The 21,171-nt window shown below is 42.2% G+C and overlaps 1 protein-coding gene across 2 annotated transcripts in view; it reads left to right on the forward strand.

Moving 5' to 3' along the window:
- The window catches only part of SYNPR (synaptoporin), a 288,928-nt gene that overhangs the window by 169,118 nt on the left and 98,639 nt on the right, over positions 1-21,171 (forward strand). For both annotated transcript variants that reach the window (XM_060109604.1, XM_060109605.1), the window contains one exon: positions 9,020-9,144. In XM_060109604.1, coding sequence (XP_059965587.1) covers positions 9,020-9,144 — 125 coding nt within the window. The remainder of the gene's footprint in view (positions 1-9,019; positions 9,145-21,171) is intronic.

Genomic DNA, 21,171 nt, shown 5'->3' on the forward strand with positions numbered 1-21,171 from the left:
TTGATTTTACATTTCTTCATCAAAATGGAAGTTAAAAATAGCATAGCTGTCTAATGACAGGCCTGAATTTACTTTGTTCAAGTTACCCAGAGATTGTCTAAATTTACAATTGTAATAAGATCTTTTTTTAAAATTGAAGTATAGTTGATTTACAATATTGTGTTTGTTTCAGGTGTACAGCAAAGTGATTCAGTTATATATTTTTTCAGACTATTTTCCATTGTAGGTTATTACAAGATATTGAATATAATTCCCTGTGCTATACAGTAAATCCTATTGCTTATCTATTTTATGTATAGTAGTTTGTATCTGTTAACCCCATATGCCTAATTTGTCCTTCCCACCCTCCCTCTCCCCTTTGGTAATGGTAAGTTTGCTTTAATAAAATCTTTTTTTTAGTTGCGAAAGTTATACATGCTTATTGGAAGAAGTGGAAACAATACAAAAATAATTTTAAAATAAGATTCTGCTTCCAAAATTCACTCCTTAATGTTAAAAACTGATAATACTTCAGTACAACCTTTCTAGACCTTTTCAAGTCCATTAAAAATGTATACATGTATAAATACTTCCTTTTACAAAAATGTAATGCACATATGTCATACTTGGGAATTTGCTTTTTTTTTGTTTTGCTTTACATAAGATCACCTATAACTTTCTATACTGCTTTTCATACTTTTTAACTATCACATAATAGTTCATTGATTGACTACTTCAAAATTTATTTGATTATTTTTTTAATAGGCATGAAGTTTCCAATTTATTTTTACTATTTCAGTCATGCATTTTACTTTAAAGATTTATATCAGGCTTTATGTTGGAAAATAAAATTCAAGCAGAAATTTACATTTCTCTTCATGGGCAAGTGTTAAATTTAGCATATAAGGCACAGGACTTTCTAGGTACTGTCCAGGGAAGAGGAAATGACTAGATGCTGAATGGGCTTGACTATGCTATCTTGCCTTTATAAAATGCCATGCATGCTTGTTTTACTTCTTCATCTCCCATAAATTTCTGGGGCAGACAGTGGCAACTGGCTGACTGAATAACCATTCGCAGCCCTTGTACCATTGCCTACCTCCCCGCTGCAGCCCAGGAAAGCCAAATATTCACTTCTCAGGCTCCCGTGCAGCTAAGGATATCCATGGAAATGCAGCAACCATTTTTTGGTGATGAGGCAGAGACCACAGGAAACAAAGAGATGTTGGCTCAGACATCATCATACCAGCAGCCACTTAGTTCTGGACTTCTCAATACGTATGAAAAACAAAGTCCTCTTTGTTTAAGCCACTATTTATCAAACTTTCTGTTACCTGTGCCCAAATATGTTATTAAGTGATCCATCTCCAGGCTACAGGTTTAAGAAAATGAAAACAGAAACTTCTTATGCTATATAAGTAATTTGGGGTTCTCCTTCTGTAGGGCTTGGTCAGAATTCCTCCGGTGCTACTATGAAGTGCCAATTTTATGAGGCTGCCTTTGCTTGGGAAGATTTCATATAAATCACACAGCAGCTAGAAGGGCACAGTATACAATTCTTGACAGGTAGCCTGAAATGGAAAGCAGCATGGCAGATATTGGAGCTGGTTAAGAATACAGATAGTTATATACAACGACAAGAAAAAACATACAGCTTTATGGGGGAGAGCTTCTTGACCATGGTTTTCAGTGCCTCCAAATAAGATAGAATTATATTGTCTTCCAGGGATGACCTGCAGTTTTTATCTTCACGGCAAGGTCTCATCCGAGATTTTACAAGGTTGTTCACAAAAACTTTCTGGGTCAGAGTGTTGCAGTAACCATAAACTGATGGCCAGAGTAGGTACTTTGTCAATTTCTTTGGAAAAATCCAATTATTAATAAGAGAAGAAACACTAGAAGAAAGAAGAATTGGACCAAAATGAGTAAAATTGGAACATTAAGTTTTAGAGGCATTCAACAGTCAGCTGAGGGCCTCCTGGGCAGCCTCTGGGATATGAGGGAAGCCACAGTTAATGGAATACTCTTTCTGCACCAGAAAATATCCTGACAGTGTGTATTCCTCACTTTTCCAGGGCTACTAGTGAGTAATCGGCTCTTTTAAACAACTGTGTTCCCAGAAATGCTCCTCAGGGGTGCTAAGGACCAATGACTCATCAGCCCAAGACAAATCATAAAAGGAGAAGGCACCAGAGGGCTTCATCAGAGGCAGGAACTGGGTCTCTTTCACCTATAAGCTGTTGAATGATGGACAGGAGTGAAAGTGAGGAATCCCCCCCTGCCCGCGGCAACCCACCATGGGTGGCTGAGAATTAGGAAGAGGGTCTTGTTAAATGTAATTGGCAGAACTACTCCTGGCAGGCTTCTCCAGTGCTCTTATCACATCAGATTCTAAGTCCCTCCGCCCTAATGTCCTGTGATACTGCAGAGCGAAGGCTTGTGAGGCTGAGGCAAGGTCCATGCGCTGCCACTGGCATCCACGTGGATGATCAGGGCTTTGTCTTACAGATGCTTCATTTAGTCCTCACTTGGCTTCCTGAGCATTGATGTGACAGAGAAAGCCTTAACTAGCCCATAATTGATATTAGTCTTTCCATAGTCTGCTCCAGCCAAGTGAGATGCCCTTCACAGCTCTGGGAGAGTTGGGAGGAAGGAAGATAAACTTTAGAGAAAGGCAGATCTGAGTTCAAACCATGACTACTTAACATACCAATAACCCATGTGATCTTGGCGTGCAGTTTGACCCAGTTTCTTCATGTGAAAAATGAGGGGTTATGTTTCCACTTCAGAGGGTTGTTGAGAGGATTAAATGGGCTCATATCAATAACGTATTTACTGAAGAGACCGGCCCCGAGAATCAAATGTGGTTCATTTTTTTAGTGCTATCGTCATCGTTATCATCGCCGTCATCATCGCCTTCACAGTGTTTATTATTCTGGGCTTCGGCGCCAGGGTTCACGTTTTCAAGCCCTTCATCCTCTCATCTTGTCTTGCTCATTCATTCATATTTTCATTCACTTGACAACATTTATGAGCCGCCTACCATGTTTTGGCACAGCAAGGATACAAAGAGAACTGAGGTGGTCCTGCTGACAAAGCGTCTGCAGACTGTCTGGGGAAATGAGACACTTGCTCATCCTCCAGCATCAGGTCCTGCCCTCTCTCCATCCGCACTCTCCACTGTTGCCAGTGTGGCTTTTCTGAAATGCAGATTTGTCACGCCTCTCCCCTGCCAAAAACCCAGCCCCCTCCTAAAACCCAGGTTTCCTCGTACAGACGGACGATTTCTGTAAACGACCAGATAGTAAATAGGTTTGCCTTTTGGACCATAGAGTCTTTACTGTCCATACTCAGCTCTATCATTGTAACCTGAAAGCAGCCGTAGACCATACGCGAGTGAATGGATGTGGCTGGACATGGCTCAGGGGCCTTAGTTTTCGGATCCTTCCTAGACCAGACCTGACGCATCCCTCTTGCCTCCTGAATGGAGTCACCGCTTTCCTCCCATCTTACAATGTCTGCTTCTGTCCTCCCAACTGCACAGCCGAGATGTGCCTCACTTGCTCACTTGAGTATCTTTGACTTGCTCTCTCTGCCTAAAACACTCATTTTCTCCCTCTTACCCAGCTAAACCTGGCATGCTTCCCTGGTGTCTGCTTAGCTCTCCATTCCTCCAGACTCCACTCCACTCCTCACATCCCCTCCACTCCTCTGCAAGCATGCACCACATTTTTCTCTAGCATACTCCAGTGACTGCCACCACCATAAAGCACTGTCACTGCACCTGTTCATCCACTTGTCTGCATCCCCAAATGGACAGCAAGTTCCCTAGAGGTAGGGGAGCCAACTATATTTACGTATTTAGTCAATGTGTGTTTAGGGAGCACCTACTTCGTGCCAAGGGCTGGGATTCATCAGTAAACACAGACAAGGGTATTACCTTTCCTCCGGGAAGTGGTCAGACAAAACGTAAACAGGTGAATACACTATGCCGAACAAATACAGGTTTTTAAATGTCTGCTCAGGTAAACAACAACAGCGGCAGGGAATAATGGGAGTCAGGGTGGGGTGGGCTGGGGTCAGGAGCCCTCCTTTGGACGACGTAGTCCAAGAAGACTTTGTGTTTGCAAAGGGGCTCAGCTTCTTTGGAGAGGGCTGCAGAGATGAGAGCGTGGCAAGCTAGAAGCTGAGAGGCATGAGCTAAGGTGTGCTGGCCGGTACCAGTCCTTCCATTAATACAGTCCTAGGGCCACTGCAGTGCCTAGAGAGTAATCAGTGCTGGGTCCGTGTTTGGTAACTGTCTCAGTTGCATTCCTCAAAAGCAGATCCTGAGACCTGCTTTTTGAAAATACAAGAATTTAGACTCAGCAAGGTCACCTGAGAAGTAATGCCAGGAAGCACAATGATGAGTGGGGAAATGAGACAGAAAAAGGAAAACGCCCACCAAGGGTGTCGTTCGTGAGCAGATGTTGCTGTGGGCAACAGGGGCTTAATCCCATTGGAAGAAACTATATTGAACACACCTCGGGCCTCCCTGGTGGCGCAGTGGTTGAGAGTCCGCCTGCCGATGCAGGGGATACGGGTTCGTGCCCCGGTCTGGGAGGATCCCATATGCCGCGGAGCGGCTGGGCCCGTGAGCCATGGCCGCTGGGCCTGCGCATCCGGAGCCTGTGCTCCGCAACGGGAGAGGCCACAACAGTGAGAGGCCCGCATACCGCAAAAAAAAAAAAAAAAAAAAGAAACTATATTGAACACACCTCAAACTTTCCCCACAGACAGACAAGGACACTGGGGGTTTATCCACCAGTTTCCATCCCACATTGTTTGGAAGCTGCCAGGGAATTGACTCCCAGAGACTCGCACCGTGCCCCAGTCACAGGCTGCATTCCTGCTGCCTGAGAAAGCCCTCAGCGGAGAGCCTCGAGTGTTTAGGGAGGAGCCTTTGATACGTATGAGGACTGTCCCCCTGAAAATGCAGGTGGCCTGTAGGGTGGGCTGCGGGGATCTCAGCAGAGCATCAACGGTCTCTCCTACAGTAGCTAAATCAGTAAGTGAATAATAAGTGATTGAATGGATAAATGAATGAATAATTTCTCTAAAATGAGAGAAAATATGAGATATGAAATAAGAGTAAATATGAAATAAGAGGAGTGAATCAATGAAATTAGTCCATGGTTCTTGCTCCAGGGGAGAGTCAGGGAAATTCTTTTGGTGGCAGTGGTGTGCTAGAGCACAGCTGACTGTGCAGCTCTCTTCCCAGTCAAGGTTCAGAGGTGTTATGTTGGTAGCTTGGAATTGGCCATGGTGGGAGTATTTACACCATGGAAATTGGCAAATGCTATAAGTCAAAGCTTTATCCTCCGGAGATCTCATTGTCACCCCTGGTGCCCTGACCCACAGAGGGAGGGATATCACAGCCATGGTGGTCTCCCCTGAGGAGCAAGAGGTTTGAGCCCCACATTGGGCTCCCCAGGCTGGGGGAGCTGCACCAGAAAGATGAGCCCCTATAACGTCTGGCTTTGAAAGCCAGAGCGGCTTATGTCCAGGAAAGCTGGAGGACTGTGGAAAACTGAGACTTAGTTCTTGAAGAGCATACACACATACTCACTTGCTCCAAGTCCCAGTGCAGAAGCAGCAGCTTAAAAAGTTCCTGTGTCAGGTTTCCCTGGTGGTGCAGTGGTTAAGAATCCGCCTGCCAGTGCAGGGGACACGGGTTCGAGACCTGGTCCGGGAAGATCCCACATGCCATGGAGCAGCTAAGCCCACAAGCCACAACTACTGAAGCCTGCATGCCTAGAGCCTGTGCTCCGCAACAAGAGAAGCCACCGCAATGAGAAGCCCACGCACCGCAACAAAGAGCAGCCCCCGCTTACCGCAAGTAGAACAAGCCCGTGCACAGCAACGAAGACCCAAAGCAGCCAAAAATAAAATAAATAAATTTTTTTAAAGAAGTGCCTGTGTCATAGAAGATAGAGATTCATTGACTAAATTTTTTTTTTTTTTTTTTTTTTTGCGGTACGCGGGCCTCTCACTGTTGTGGCCTCTCCCGTTGCGGGGCACAGGCTCCGGACGCGCAGGCTCAGCGGCCATGGCTCACGGGCCCAGCCGCTCCGCGGCATGTGGGATCTTCCCGGACCGGGGCACGAACCCACGTCCCCTGCATCGGCAGGCGGACTCTCAACCACTGCGCCACCAGGGAAGCCCCATTGACTAAATTTTAGGGCATGTGCTGGAGGGGCAGAGATCTGGTGAAGTTTTCTCCAGGGACAGAAGAAGTGGCAGGTGCCTTTTTTTTTTTAAACTCTCCATCCACCTCGTGGGCCCAGCATGGGCATGTACCATTTCTGTCACTCTCCATCAACTTAACTAACACCATGTGCACCAACCAAGTATTTCCCTGAGGACCTACCCTGCCCAACCTGCCTACCCTAACTGGCTCCCCCAAAGCAGCTGCTGCCACGTTCTACCCAACAGGCATCCCCAGCTGGCACTGGCACCCCTCCAGGTGTCTCCTGCTCCACGGGTCCAGCCCCACATACCAGCATACCCACAACGGTCTCAGTCGGGCCTCAGAGCCACTTCAGAGTGAAAGACACACAGTGAAGAAGTGGAAAAAGATATTCTATGCAAACGGAAACAAAAAGAAAGCTGGGGTATCAATACTTACATCAGATTAAATAGACTTTAAAGCAAAGACTGTAAAAAGAGACAAAGAAGGGCCTTACATAATAATAGAAAAGATTAATCCAACAGTAAAGCAAATATTAACAGACATAAAAGGAGAAATTGACAGCAATACAATAATAGCAAGGGACTTTAACACCCCACTTATATCAATGGATAGATCATCCAGACAGAAAATCAATCAGGAAACATTGACCTTAAATGACACATTATATCTGATTGACTTAATATATAAATACAGAATATTCCACCCCAAAAGAGCAGGATATGCATTTTTCTGAAATGCACTTAGAACATTCTCCAGGATAGATCACATGTTAGATGAAAAAATGAGTCTCAAATGTAAGAAGACTGAAATCACTTCAAGCATCTTTTCCCACCACAGTGGTATAAGACTAGACTCTCAATTACAAGAAGAAAACTGTGAAAAACACAAAGACTTAAAGGCTAAACAGCATGCTACCAAACATGCTTCTTCTGGTCCATGGGATCACTGAAGAAATCAAAGAGGAAATCACAAAATACCTGGAGACAAATGAAAATAGAAACAAAACATTCCAAAATCTGTGGGACTCAGCAAAGGCAGATCTAAGAAGGAAGTTTATAGCAATACAGGCCTACATCAGGAAACAAGAAAAATCTCAAATAAACAATCTAACATTACACCTACAGGAACTAGAAAAAGAAGAACAAAGCCCAAAGTTAGTAGAAGAAAAAGAAATAATAGAGATCAAAGTGGTAATAAATGAAATAGAGACTAAAAACCAATAGAAAGGATCAATGAAACTAAGAGCTGGTTCTTTGAGAAGATAAACAAAATTGATAAACCTTTAGCTAGACTCATCAAGAAAAAAAGAGAAAGGGCCCAAATGAATAAAATCAAAAATGAAAGAGAAGTTACAACCGACACCACAGAAATAGAAAGGATCATAAGAGATTACTACAAACAATTATATGCCAACAAATTAGATAACCGCAAAGAAATGGATAAATTCCTGGAAACATACAATCTTCCAAGACTGAATCAGGAATGGGGCAGGGGCAGGGGTGTGTGTGTGGTGGTGATGGGATGAATTGGGAGACTGGGATTGACATATATACACTAATATGTATAAAATAGATAACTAAGAAGAACCTGCTGTATAAAAAAAATTAAATTCAAAAAACAACAAAAAAAGACTGAATCAGGAAGAAACAGAAAATCTGAACAAACTGATCACTAGTAATGAAATTGAATCAGTGATCAAAAAAACCCCAACAAACAAAAGTTCAGGACCAGCCGGCTTCACAGGTGAATTAAGCAACTTTCCCAACGTCACATTCCAGAGCCCATGCACTTAACCCTTACACAAGAATTCCTCTCGCTATGCAAAGTGATCTGATGTTCCTAATGGGGACTCCAAGCTACTATAAGAAGCTGAGTTCCAAAATTAAAATAAAATAAATGGGAGTATTACAGAATGGGTGAGTGTTAAGTGCACTTGATTGACTTTCTTTGGAAATGAGCAGGAAGTTCTTTTGAATTTAGCCGAACTAAGTGGGCAAAGTTTGGCATTTGTTTCCTTCCCATCTTAGGCCATTCTCACCTTCTCAGATGTATCTTCTCTCTGGAAGACTTCCCTGAGTTCCTGCTCTTAATTTTCAGTACCTAATTCCCATAGATGCATGTTCTACACTAGGATACCTGACTATGACATTAGTTCGTAACCAGCTGAACCTTTTAGTAGTTGACTCAGAAAGAGCAAGGAATACAGAGTTGGAACCACCAAAGGGGCATTGAGGCTGACATATACTGAGATCTTGTCCTCTGGAATAGCATATTTTAGATACTCACCTCCTCTTCCTCTACCCATCAACTCTAAAATTCTCTGACTATGCATTTTTTAAAATCTATATTATTCCAAAAGACAAAACATGTGTATTGCAAAAAATACAGATAAACAAAAAGAAGCAAGCAAGGAAACACCAAATTCTTCCCATCTGGAGGTATCCATCATTAATCCCTTGGTGTGTAGCTCTCCAGAGCCTTTGATGTGAGATTACCTTCTCTACCTTCTGAGGTGTGACAGCTCTTTACACCGATATTTGGCCTCAAACACAGATAGTTTGTCCTTGTGTTTAATTTTTCTACAAACAAAATTACTCCAGCTTTCCAGACAGTTTTTTCAGACACCACCACCCCATTCCCCATCATCACCCTGGCCTTCTTCATTCCAGCCTGAACCAAATAAGATGCCGCACTTTAGAAGAACTCCAACCTTTCTCAGTGTGAGACGCTGAGCTCCTGTTGACAGATCTCGTGAGATCAGCACCATCCTAATAGCCGCCTTCTCTTTTGTTTCTTTGTTCTCCACAGCTTTTTGCAATCTTTGCATTTGCAACATGCGGTGGCTATTCCGGAGGCCTGCGGCTGAGTGTGGACTGTGTCAACAAGACGGAAAGTAACCTCAGCATTGACGTAGCATTTGCCTACCCGTTCAGGTAGGGAATGGTGACTTGTGCTCACTCGTTTCCCGGAGGCGCGGGGCACTTTCTTCTTTCTGTGGTTTCTTTAAAAAATGCAATCTCCCAGGGACTTACGAGTAAAAAGAGAGGATTCTTCCTGAGCCTGCAGAATGCCCAAACAAGTAAAATGCCCACCTAACACCCTACCCTGGGAAGAGTTATTCTATGGGAGTTGTACTTTCAAACCAGAATTAACTCTCCCTCCCCAAAAAAATGCTACAGATTGCCCAGTACTGGGGTCCATCAATATGGAGATCTCAGTTATACAATTTCTTCCTTCCCATCCATAATTCTTTAAGGTCTCCCAAATCCTCTCTACAATTGTGTGGTCACCTCTCATTTCATAGTGACTATGCGATCCTGGCTGATAATGCGTTTAATAATATTAATAGCTAATATTGTTTCCATGTGCCATTGTGCTTAGCTTGAATCTCATTAAGTCATCACAGTGACCTATTGAGGGGAGTACAAGTACCATTGACATTTTCAAATGAGGAAACTGAGGCGCAGATATATTTGCCCACAGTCCCTTGGCCAGTAGGTGGCAAAGGCAGTGTTCGAGCCCACTCGGGTTAAGCCCAGAACTCACATCTCTACTCCTATACTTCAGTTGCTTGAGATAACTCTTTCAACCTCTTTATAAATTCACTATGAAAGGTAAGACCTGTCTATAAAATGATGACTAAATACCTACTAGGACTTGTCCCAAATCAGACATCTTGTGATTCTGATCCATCTACCCAAAGTGGATTAATTGAATTCAATTTCTAAATAATTTGTTTCTGTAAAAGTACCAAACACTTGGTACCAAATAACTGGCGTGATTTTGTAAAACACTTTCAACATAATATTTTGACATCTTATTAATATACTCTGATGTGTGCCCTTCAATTTAGCAAACATTTGTCAAATATTCATTTTGTGCCAGATACAGTGCTGGCTCTGGAATTACAGAGAAAAGTAGAAATTAACCCCTAAAATCTTTGCTTAGATAGGCAAGTACAGTGTTTTCCAAAATCTTTCTCATGGAGCCCTAGATATTTAATGTTTCTAAAAAGAAAGGAAAAGAGGAAGAAAGTAAGAAGAAAGAGAATAAGAGGGAGAGAGGGAAGGAAAGAGGGAGGGAGGGAGGGAGGCAGAATTTTTTTTTAATAAGTTTATTTATTTATTTATCTATTTATTTATTTATTTTTGGCTGTGTTGGGTCATTGTTGCTGCACATGGGCTTTCTCTAGTTGTGGCAAGCGGTGGCTACTCTTCATCATGGTGTGCGGGCTTCTCATTGCGGTGGCTTCTCTTGTTGCAGAGCATGGGCTCTGGGTGCACAGGCTCAGTAGTTGTGGCTCGCGGGCTCTAGAGCATGGTCTCAGTAGTTGTGGCACACGGGCTTAGTTGCTCCGCGGCATATGGGATCTTCCCAGACCAGGGCTCGAACCCGTGTCCCCTGCATTGGCAGGCAGATTCTTAACCACTGCGCCACCAGGGAAGTCCCAGTCCCTTAATATTTGAAGAGCAGCAGGTCGCTGAACATTGAACACAGGTCTCTCTGTCCCTCAAACTAAAAGATACCAGTCAAGAAACCTGTGTAGATGGAAAACCAGTGCCTAGGTTGGGGTGGTGGTGGAGAGCAGGGTGATATTTAACTTCACACAGTCCTTAGCTAAGTGAACAATTTGAAAAGGCCTTTCACGCAAACATTTTCCAGCCTTGGTCTTCTTCATTTTCTTCCTAAGATATATTACTGGCCCAATTAAAAGCAACTAGAGAAATTGGATAAAAAGGTTTATTACCATCTGTAAGTATAGTGGCCTGCTCATTTGAAAGATTTTTACTTGGGTTCTGAAACAAAAATTATGAACCCTTTTTTTTTTTTTAATAGCAGAACTTTTCTTCCATACCTTATCTTGCTCTGAAGCTCTCTCTATATAACAGATATGAGTCATTGAAAAAGTTGAACAAGGGGAGGAAGGGGACTTGAAGCATCCAGCTGGTGTTCCTGAGCCCTCTTCCTGCCACACACATTGCCCACCCCCAGCTGTACGGCGCTTGTAATATCTCCTCAGAACCCTAGGTCTCCTAGAAGCATCTTAAAAACCACCATTCTAGAAAAAAGCAAGGAAGCTTTTGCCACTCTGCAGATCACATCTGTACAATATTTACTGTCTATACTGTTAAGAAATCAAGATTAGCCTATCTCCTCCCACAGAATGTCTTACCTTTTTGTCCCATTAATGTCCATGTAGGAGATATACATTCCAAAGAGTCCCAATTTTACTAGAATTGCAATTTCAATTGTGCATTTGGGTACTTTCAAATATTGTGCCACTGTCTTTTCGGGGAAAATTTCAGTGGTAAGAGACACATCTAGAATTTATTCAGATTACTCTGAAGTCATTTGTTTCAGAAGTAAGTTGGGTTAGCAAGATGCTGGTGATGGAAATCATCAAAAAGTTACTTTCTTCTAAAATTTTACAAGCCAGTGTCTTTGCACAGCAAAGGAAACCATAAACACGATGATAAGACAACCCTCAGAATGGGAGAAAATATTTACAAATGAAACGACGGACAAAAGATTAATCTCCAAAATATACAAACAGCTCATGGAGCTCAATATCAAAAAAACAAACAGTCCAATCAAAAAATGGGCCGAAGACCTAAATAGACATTTCACCAAAGAAGACATACAGATGGCCAAGAGGCACATGAAAAGAAGCTCAACATCACTAATTATTAGAGAAATGCAAATCAAAACTACAATGAGGTGTCACCTCACAACAGTCACAATGGCCATTATCAAAAAATCTAGAAACAGTAAATGCTGGAAAGGGTGTGGTGAAAAGGGAACCTTCCTGCACTGTTGGTGGGAATGTAAATTGATACAGCCACTATGGAGAAAAGTATGGAGGTTCCTTAAAAAACTAAAAATAGAACTACCATATGACCCAGCAATCCCACTACTGGCTATATACCCTGAGAAAACCATAATTCAAAAAGAGACATGTATCACAATGTTCACTGCAGCACTATTTACAATAGCCAGGACATGGAAATAACCTAAGTGTCCATTGAGAGATGAATGGATAAAGAAGATGTGGCACATATATACAATGGAATATTACTCAACCATAAAAAGAAATGAAATTGAGTTATTTGTAGTGAGATGGATGGCCCTAGAGTCTGTCATACAGAGTGAAGTAAGTCAGAAAGAGAAAAAGAAATACCATATGCTAGCACATATATATGGAATCTAAAAAAAAAATGGTACTGATGAACCTAGTGGCAGGGCAGGAATGAAGACGTAGACATAGAGAATGGACTTGCGGGGAGGGGGAAGCTGGGCCGAAGTGAGAGTGGCATGGACATATACACACTACCAAATGTAAAATAGTCAGCTGGTGGGAAGCAGCACCATAGCACAGGGAGATCAGCTCAGTGCTTTGCGACAACCTAGAGCGGTGGGATAGGGAGGGTGGGAGGGAGGCTCAAAAAGGAGGGGATAAGGGGATATATGTATGCATATGGCTGATTCACTTTGTTGTACAACAGAAACTAACACAGTATTGTGAAGCAATTATACTCCAATAAAGATCTATTAAAAAAATAATATAAATAAAATTTTACAAACTAATATCAATGATTTGATCATAATCTTAGAAACAAAACGAGAGTATTCAGCAGTTTCTGATTATTCCGTTTATTGCAAACACAAGGAAGACAGTAAACTCTAATGCCAATTCATTTGAACAAAAACAATTAGTCTGTAAATGACAGATCAAAGGAAGCTACTTAACTCCCTTATCAGATTACCAAATGTGAGATAACCTCAATTTACAAAATGATAGATAATTTACAAAATATTCATGTGCTGCTTCCAATAAATATGCCCAAACTATAACTCCTTCACACCACCACATGTATGCATTTTTCATGCACGCTTCTATCAGAAGGAATTTAATTCAGCAATATGTCCTTTTACTATGGGAATAAAACATTTGTCACCCGACCTGTTTGGTCTGTGATTAAAATGAACAAACAACATTTAACTGTTTTTCTCATCTACTGTAATACGCTATTTTTGTAGAAAACTCATTTGATAATTTGGGGGTTCTGTGTTCAATATTTTTAGCAATTTATACACAAAAATGGGAAGTAGAGTTTCTTAAAGAAATTTAACACATTTGGAGGAAGGCTACTTGAGGAATGCCAACTAACACTTTGCATTTATATATGATGCCTGTCACATGACAGAGGAAATCAGACTGGAGAGCTTAGGGACTATGGGAATAAAAGTTTTCATGGCAAAGGTTAGTTTTGAAGGGTCAGAGTATACTACATAATTATTGCACCATCTCTATGAAGGGAGTTCTGAGGTTCCGTTTGAGAAGACTGAGCTGAGAGAAATTTGTTCAGCATCACATAGAAAATCAAACTGAAGATTCTGGATTTCATATGTTGTGTTAATATGATCTACTAATTTGAATAAAAACTGAGGGCTTCCCTGGTGGTGCAGTGGTTGACAGTCCGCCTGCCGATGCAGGGGACATGGGTTCGTGCCCCGGTCCGGGAGGATCCCACATGCCGCGGAGCGGCTGGGCCCGTGAGCCATGGCCGCTGAGCCTGCGCGTCCGGAGCCTGTGTTCCGCAGCGGGAGAGGCCACAACAGTGAGAGGCCCACGTACCACAAAAAAAAAAAAAAAAACTGAAGAAAGCAATGTTCAGGTTGTTTGAAGCATGCTGAGTAGAGCCAAAAATGATGATGGAGTAAAGTGATAAAGCTGGAAAGATGACTTTGGACAAGATTTTAGAAGACCTTGAACTCCTAGGTGATTGAATATGGGGAAAGAGTCCAAGAAGGTAAAGAGAGAATAATAAGGAAAACCATTTTAAAGTGGAGAAGATAAATTTGGATTTGATCATGCTGAGTTTGTGTTTTCTATCAAGAACTTTCATGCTTGAACCCCACGTAAGAAGAGATAGGGTAAGCCTGGAAATGGGGCTCCAAGAGTCATCTTCATGGAGTGAAAAGTAAGTCCTAGCTGAAGAGAGGTCTTCAAGACAGATGGAAGCGTGGGCACACAGGGCTAAGCTATGGGAGATGCCCACACTTAGAAGAAATGAAGGAGAGCAGTGACTGAGCGAGACCAAGAAGAGCCAGAAGGAAAAGGGGTGGGACAACCAGGCAAGTGTAGGCTTCACAGAAGATAGGGATACATCATGAATGAGTGATACCACTCAGCACTTCAAAGAAAAGTGAAAACTAAAAGGCCACTGGAGGTAATGAATGGTGGTCATTAAGGAATTTCATGAGATATTTCTGTAGGAAGGAAAGCATGCCAGGCTGTTGGACAATGGCAGATAGAATTCGGTATGTTTTTCCCTCGGCAAATAGAATTCGGTATGTTTTTCCCTCAGACAAGTAAAATGCAAAATGCTAAGGCTCGAACCATTTTCACTTAAGCCTGTGTGAGATGATGTTTGTGAAGAAAGAGAGCAAGGTTGTTAATGACCTTCTTATAGAGAAGACGTTCACCTCTGGCTTCTTGAAAGTAATCAGCTCATTTGATGATGGATGATAAACTTGCCACCTTGGCTAGACAGTCAAAAAAGTTTCCATAATAAAGGCGTAAAAATCTTGCATCATTTGAGAACGTAGAGAATATATGTTATAATAGTTAAGAGAATAACAGCAGATTCATCATGAAAAGTAAATTAAGTTGTTATGTTACTTTTATGTCTGGAGTCGCCTGTCAGGATAAAAAAGATATTAAGTTTTCTATCAATGTCAAGCACTCTTCTAGATATGGGATTAGTAATCCCTGCTTTAGATAATTAACAAAATTGCCCTTGATTAATTTATCCTAAAGAAATAACCAGAGATATAAAGAAGTGTGTACAAAGGTATTTATTGTTGAATTATTCTAAGTACCTCAAAATTAGAAATAACTTATGTGTCCAAAAATAGGGAATCAGTTAAATAAAATGTGGTAGGCAGACACTTTAAGTCATTTCCTCAAATAACATTTAAGGGTATATATATATATATATATATATATATATATATATATATATATATATAATGATTCCAATTTTGTTTTATTTTATACTAGCTGGCTGTAGCACATGCTGCCATTGCGCATACCTGTTAGTCCCTCACAATTCACACCTACACTTTTTATTGTAAACCCATATAGCTGTTAAAGGGCTTTCTCAAGCCACAGGAACTTGCTTGATCAGTATGCAGGGCAAGCCAGAAATACTGGGGAGTTAATATCTCCTGGAGCAGCCTTCATCCAATGACAAATGTGATTTGGAGGATAAATATCCTGAGTGCCTCACCTCTCCTGAGGCACAGCTCTGAGCCAGGTCCCACACCATCTTTCAGAATACCCAGCAGGTACTTCCCACTGTGGAAACATGATCATTAACACACCTTTTACTACCTGCTTTCCCTTTCCTGTCTCAATTCTCCACTGGCCTATTGGTGTTTCCAGAGATGAATCTTCCAAAAACAAGTTGCACTCAAATCTTGATCTCAGGTTCTGCTTCTGGGTAATCCAACCTAAGACACTACCATTGTGTGAATTATCAACATTAAAGAAAGTGGATGCATGAATGGGTAGGTGAGTGGGTGGGTGGATGGATGGATGGACAGGCGGATGGATAGATAGGTAAAGAGAGAGAGAGGCACAGATAGATAGGTAGATAGATGGATAGATAGATAGATAGACAGATTGATCCCTATTTTCTCTCACTCTAAAAGATGTACACTGTTGCTCATATGAAAACCAGCTTGGTCAGAAATCTCCTTCAGTGGTTTTCAATTCAGGTTTCAAATTTGAAGCCACAGTTGTTTTTCTCTGTTCATGGTATCTTAGCATATGTGGTAGGTCTTTTCCAGTTGACAGTCATAATAGCATGTACTCAACCTTGGTTTCTAAAAACAAATGATTGCTTAGATTTGGAAGATGATCCATGAGGCCTCCAAAATGAATTTTGTCTAAAACATACTCCATAGTTTGTCAGTCCACCGCAAATATATTCTCCAAATTTGGTGATTAACCACACAGCTTTTCACTTGGGATAACAACAAAAACTATGTCCTATTTATAGAGATTATGTCATGATCACTGCATCAGCTTGTTAATTTATTTCTAGGTGGTGAGATTATGAATGCATCAAATATTCTTTGTACACTTGTCCACATTTTCCAGATTTTCTCCAGTAAGTTTTATGACTTTTTACACTGTGAATTTACTGAAGCAACATAATGTAGCTTGAACTCTAGAGGTGGATTGCCTGGGTTCAGATCCCCGCTCTGGAACTTCCTTGCTGTGTTTTGTTGAGAATATTGCTTACCACCTCTGTTCCTTATCTGGAAAACAGAGACAGTGTTAACTGTTTCATAGTAGTGTTGTATTAAGTGAATCATGTATAGGAAATGGTTAACACAAGGCCTGGCACTCAATAAAGTCTCTTTTAGTATATTGTTTTTACTTTCATTACCAAGAAAAGGTAATTAAAACTAGAGAGCTGAAGAAGATATTCTAGTTAATTAGCAAAATGACCCTCAAGACAAGAAAATGACCCCTTTATTATGTTATATTTTACGCAGAATGGGAGCTTCCCTATCCCTCTCTCTCCCAATATGCAAACATTAAGAGATGTGTACATATTTAACTCTCTCTCATTTATTAACTTGCTTTAACTCTTTGACGCTTATTTGGGTTGCCCTGGAAGGTATTCTTATCGGGCCTGTATTTTTTTTTCTCATTAAACTAATGGGAGAATGAAAGCCTCCCAAAGTACAGAAGAGAAACACTCAGTGGCACAAACATGATCTTCCCGGGGTTGTTTGGTGGGAGTGGGATGGGAGAAGGAGATTCTGAGTCTGATCTTTGTGGTCCTTGAAACAGAATTTACGATGGCTCTTCTGTGTTGAGGGAAAGGTGAGCCGGGGAGGCTTGCTGGGCACTGGCTGCAGAAGCACTGCTCTCTCTATGACTCTGGCCACTTGCTCTGATTTGCCCGCTTCTGTTTGGAATGTGGGGACAGGTGGAGGTTGATGCCAGGAAAGCTGTGGAGTCTGGGCCTTTATTTGGTAATGCTAGCTCTGTCATGGGGGAAAACATTTTTCCCCTAAGATCCTTGCCCTAGAGCAATGGTGATAAACTCTTTTTTATCATAAAGGCCAAATTGGGGAAAATTAAAATGTTAAGAGCTGCAATTTTTTATATCTTGTGTTCAGGAAATGCTGCATTTGCAATTACATTTGAGCATGTGTTTATTGTTTCTCATTACCAGAGGGTTTCACTCTTTTTGGCTAAAATTTCAGAAACTTTATAACTACAGTATCTCATTTTAATGTTATGCCTTCAAATAAATTTTGGATGTGATGAGACCTAGTGATTCTCTGGGGCAGGCAGATGGGGAGATTAGAAGATGGTACAGCCAAAGAATTAATGGTGGATCTCTGGCCACACCTCTGGCTTCACATCCAAGCTCTGCCACCCCGCAGACGGGCAGGTTAGAGTTGCTCTGGGCCTAGGTTTCCTTACTCTAGGAAGGAAGTGAGAGTACTTTCCTCATAGTATGGTTGTAAGCATTCAATTAGGTCATACAAGTTGTTCGTGAAACAGAGTCTGGCGCACATCAAGTATTCACTGAATGGTGTCTTCCTTGCTGTTAATTGTATCAATAGAATTTGGTGCAAGGAACTGGCAGAGTACAGCTGTAGACCAAGGACAGTCCTATTTGGAGATATCTACAATAAAGAGAGGAGCTATCATTTGTAGGGAATGTCTGCAGAGATCACAGAAAATGTGGCACACGGGCTGCTACCATGGAATGGGTTAAATTAAAAAATTAGAGAATGACCAATTCATTTACCTCATCCCCACCGCACTGTTTCCCTGGCAACCTGAGTAACTGATAGAATGGGAACATTTTTGTTGCAGCACGTCTCCAAAAGGACAGTGGTGGGGAATTCCATAGAAGGATGTCTTAGTTTGGGTTCTCCCAAAAGCACATGCTGAGACAAGGATTTGTAGTTTTCTTGGCAGGTGATCCCTGGAAATACCTGGGGTATTGGTATAAAATCCCAGTTTTATACCAATGGTGGGGGAGTGAGACAAGGAAGGGAAAAAAGCCAGTGAAGAGTGGATTAATGAGCAAAGTACCACGGTGGGCCCTGGGGCAACTGAGACTTCCAGGAAAGCGTGGATAACATGCTTCACTTCTGGCAAGTGATGAAGCTGGGGTAATTATCTACCAACTCGTATTGGCCATCAAAAGCTGCTCCTACAGGCATTAACTCCCCAGCAGTGCATGCAGATTAAGCATGCACTTGCAGCCCGTGAAAGCCTTCAGGCAGAGATCATGATGCTTTCTTTAGAAAGTCATCATCGTATACAGAAATGGTGAGTACCAGAGAGATATATGAGTGGGCAACCAATGGCTTCTAATACAATGGGGAGTCTCTTTAATCATCTCTCCAAATCTGTGACTGATCCCATGTTGGATCATTTATTCTTTCTCTCCATAAATATTTACTGAGCACTTACAGTGTACAAGGCCCTGAACTATATAGGCACTTGGTATGTATTGGTTGGTAAAGTAGACGCAGCCTCTTCCCTCATGAAATTTACAATCATTTGGGAATGGGAGGAAGGGAGGAAGACATTAAAGAGCTAGACAACACACACACACACACACACACTCACATACACGCACACACAGTAGTGGTGGTTTATTAGAAAAGGTGAACATTGTACAGCAATGTGAAATGGGGATGGAGAGGGTTAAAGGACACCTACCCATATAGGATGATCCAGAAGGGCCTCCCTGAGGAGATGGCATTTAAGACATCAGTTGAAAGAGGAGAAGAAGGGAGGTGGGCAGGGAAGGATTGGGAGTTGGGGATTAGCAGAGGCAAACTGGTATATATAGGATGGATAAACAACAAGGTCCTACTGTATAGCACAGGGAAGTATATTCAATATCCTGTTGTGATAAACCATAATGGAAAAGAATATGAAATATATATATATGTATAACTGAATCACTTTGCTGTACAGCAGAAATTAAACACAACATTGTAAATCAACTATACTTCAATAAAAAAAATTTTTTTTATTTTAAAACACACACAAAAAAACCCAAAGGAGGAGAGGAAGAATGATCTAAGCCAAGGGAACAGCATGTGCCATGCCGAGGAGATAAGATGACGAATGGAACTGTGCTGTATTAGATTAGCTGGCTGGGGAAAATCTCTCTGATGAAGTGACAGTGGAGTGCAGACCTGCAAGAATTAAGAGAGAGAGAAGAGAGAGCTGTGCTCCTCAGAGATCCCTGAGGGTGTATTCCGGGGAGAGGGAAGAGCCAGTGCGGGGCCTGATGTCTGAGCTTGGGGAGAGTCTGGGAACCAGCGAGGACACCAGCACTGCGGGTTGGAAGGAGGAGGGAGAGAGGAGATGAGCTGGAAGAAGAGGGCAGCAGCTGGATCACATAGGGTCTGGTGAGATAACATGACGAATTGGGATTTTATACTGAGTGAGATGGGAAGTCATTGGAGGTTTTGTGCAGTGGAGCCATGCAATTGATGTTTTTAAAAGATCTGGCTTGCAGCTATGAAGATAGTCTTAAGGGAGCATGGGGCGGGGTGAAGTCAGGGAGGCCGGTTAGGAGGCAGCTGCAACTGTGCAGGGAAGAGACAGTGGGGGACTAGACACATGTGGATGCAGTGGGGAGGGTACTGTGTGGTATGTAGTGCGTCAGATTTGCATGGTCATCCACGCCTCACCTCTTATGGCAATTTGTGTCTACAACCCAGCCCAGTTTGTCATCTTTTGCCAGTGATGTTGGGTAGCATTTGGTCAGTCTGGGGATCAGCTTTAATATTTTCAGTTTCTTGTTCCCAACATTAGCTGTGGGCAACCCCTTGGGAAGGGTCACTAGTTTTTCAACACTGCATGTCATCCAGGACAGTCAAAACACAAGTAGGCAGCCAGCTGACTTAACTTGAAAGGAAACTTACACTATTCCATCGAGACATGTTTGTGAATGCGTTTCTGAAAGCAGTAAGAAGTATATGAAGTGGATAATAATTCCTCTTCATGGAATATGGTTTGAAACAAATCACTGCCTCTATCCGTCAGGGTCCAGTCAGGAAAGGAGACCTCATGCCAAGTGATTCAATTTTAAAAAGTTAATATAGGGAACTAGGGAGGCAGGGCTTGGACCAGGAGGCAATCCAGAGATTAGTGACTAGGAATCCACCACAACCCCTAAGCCCAGAGTGTGGATGGCAAAGTCAAGCCCTTGAGCCAAATCCAGCCAGCCTGCAGCCTGCTTTTACTTAATCCATGAGCTAAGAATGGCTTTACGTTTTTTGATGATTACATTTTAAACATTATAGTTGTGTAAGTACCTACAGTATATCCTTGGTTTTGCCCGTTGGCCCGAAAAGCCTGAAGTATTTACTATCTGTTCCTTTAAAAAGAGAAGTTTACTGACCCCTGGTCTTATTAGAGCACAAGATGGGACACCCATGTGACAGAAGCTGGGACCATGGATGGAGGAGGTGTCCAGAGGAGCATGAACCAAGGTAGAGATGCAGCCGCTGCTGGACATGTGACCCAAAGCAGCAAGAGAAAGAGGGGGAGAGTTATTCTGGCTTCTCCCTTGCTCCTGCCCTCTAGCCTCCCACCAGAGCTTCCCATTGGCCCAGCCTAACTGAAAGCCACTTGGAAAGGAAATCAGGCCCCTGAGATGCAGGGCAGAGCAGGAGAGGAGCAGATCATGGAATCGAGAACAAACAGGCAATGGCCACACACAGTTCCTCTCTGAACATCAGTTTCCTCATCTACAAAATGAGCAAACTGGATTGATGCTTTCTTAAGAGAATTAGACCTCTAATTCTATGAAAGCAGAAATACATGTTCCTAACTTCCTTTTAGGGGAAACAGTTATACTTGACCTCGGCTGGGAACCCAGATAGCACCCCAG

Source organism: Mesoplodon densirostris, chromosome 10 (assembly GCF_025265405.1).
Source record: "Mesoplodon densirostris isolate mMesDen1 chromosome 10, mMesDen1 primary haplotype, whole genome shotgun sequence".
NCBI lineage: Eukaryota > Metazoa > Chordata > Mammalia > Artiodactyla > Ziphiidae > Mesoplodon > Mesoplodon densirostris.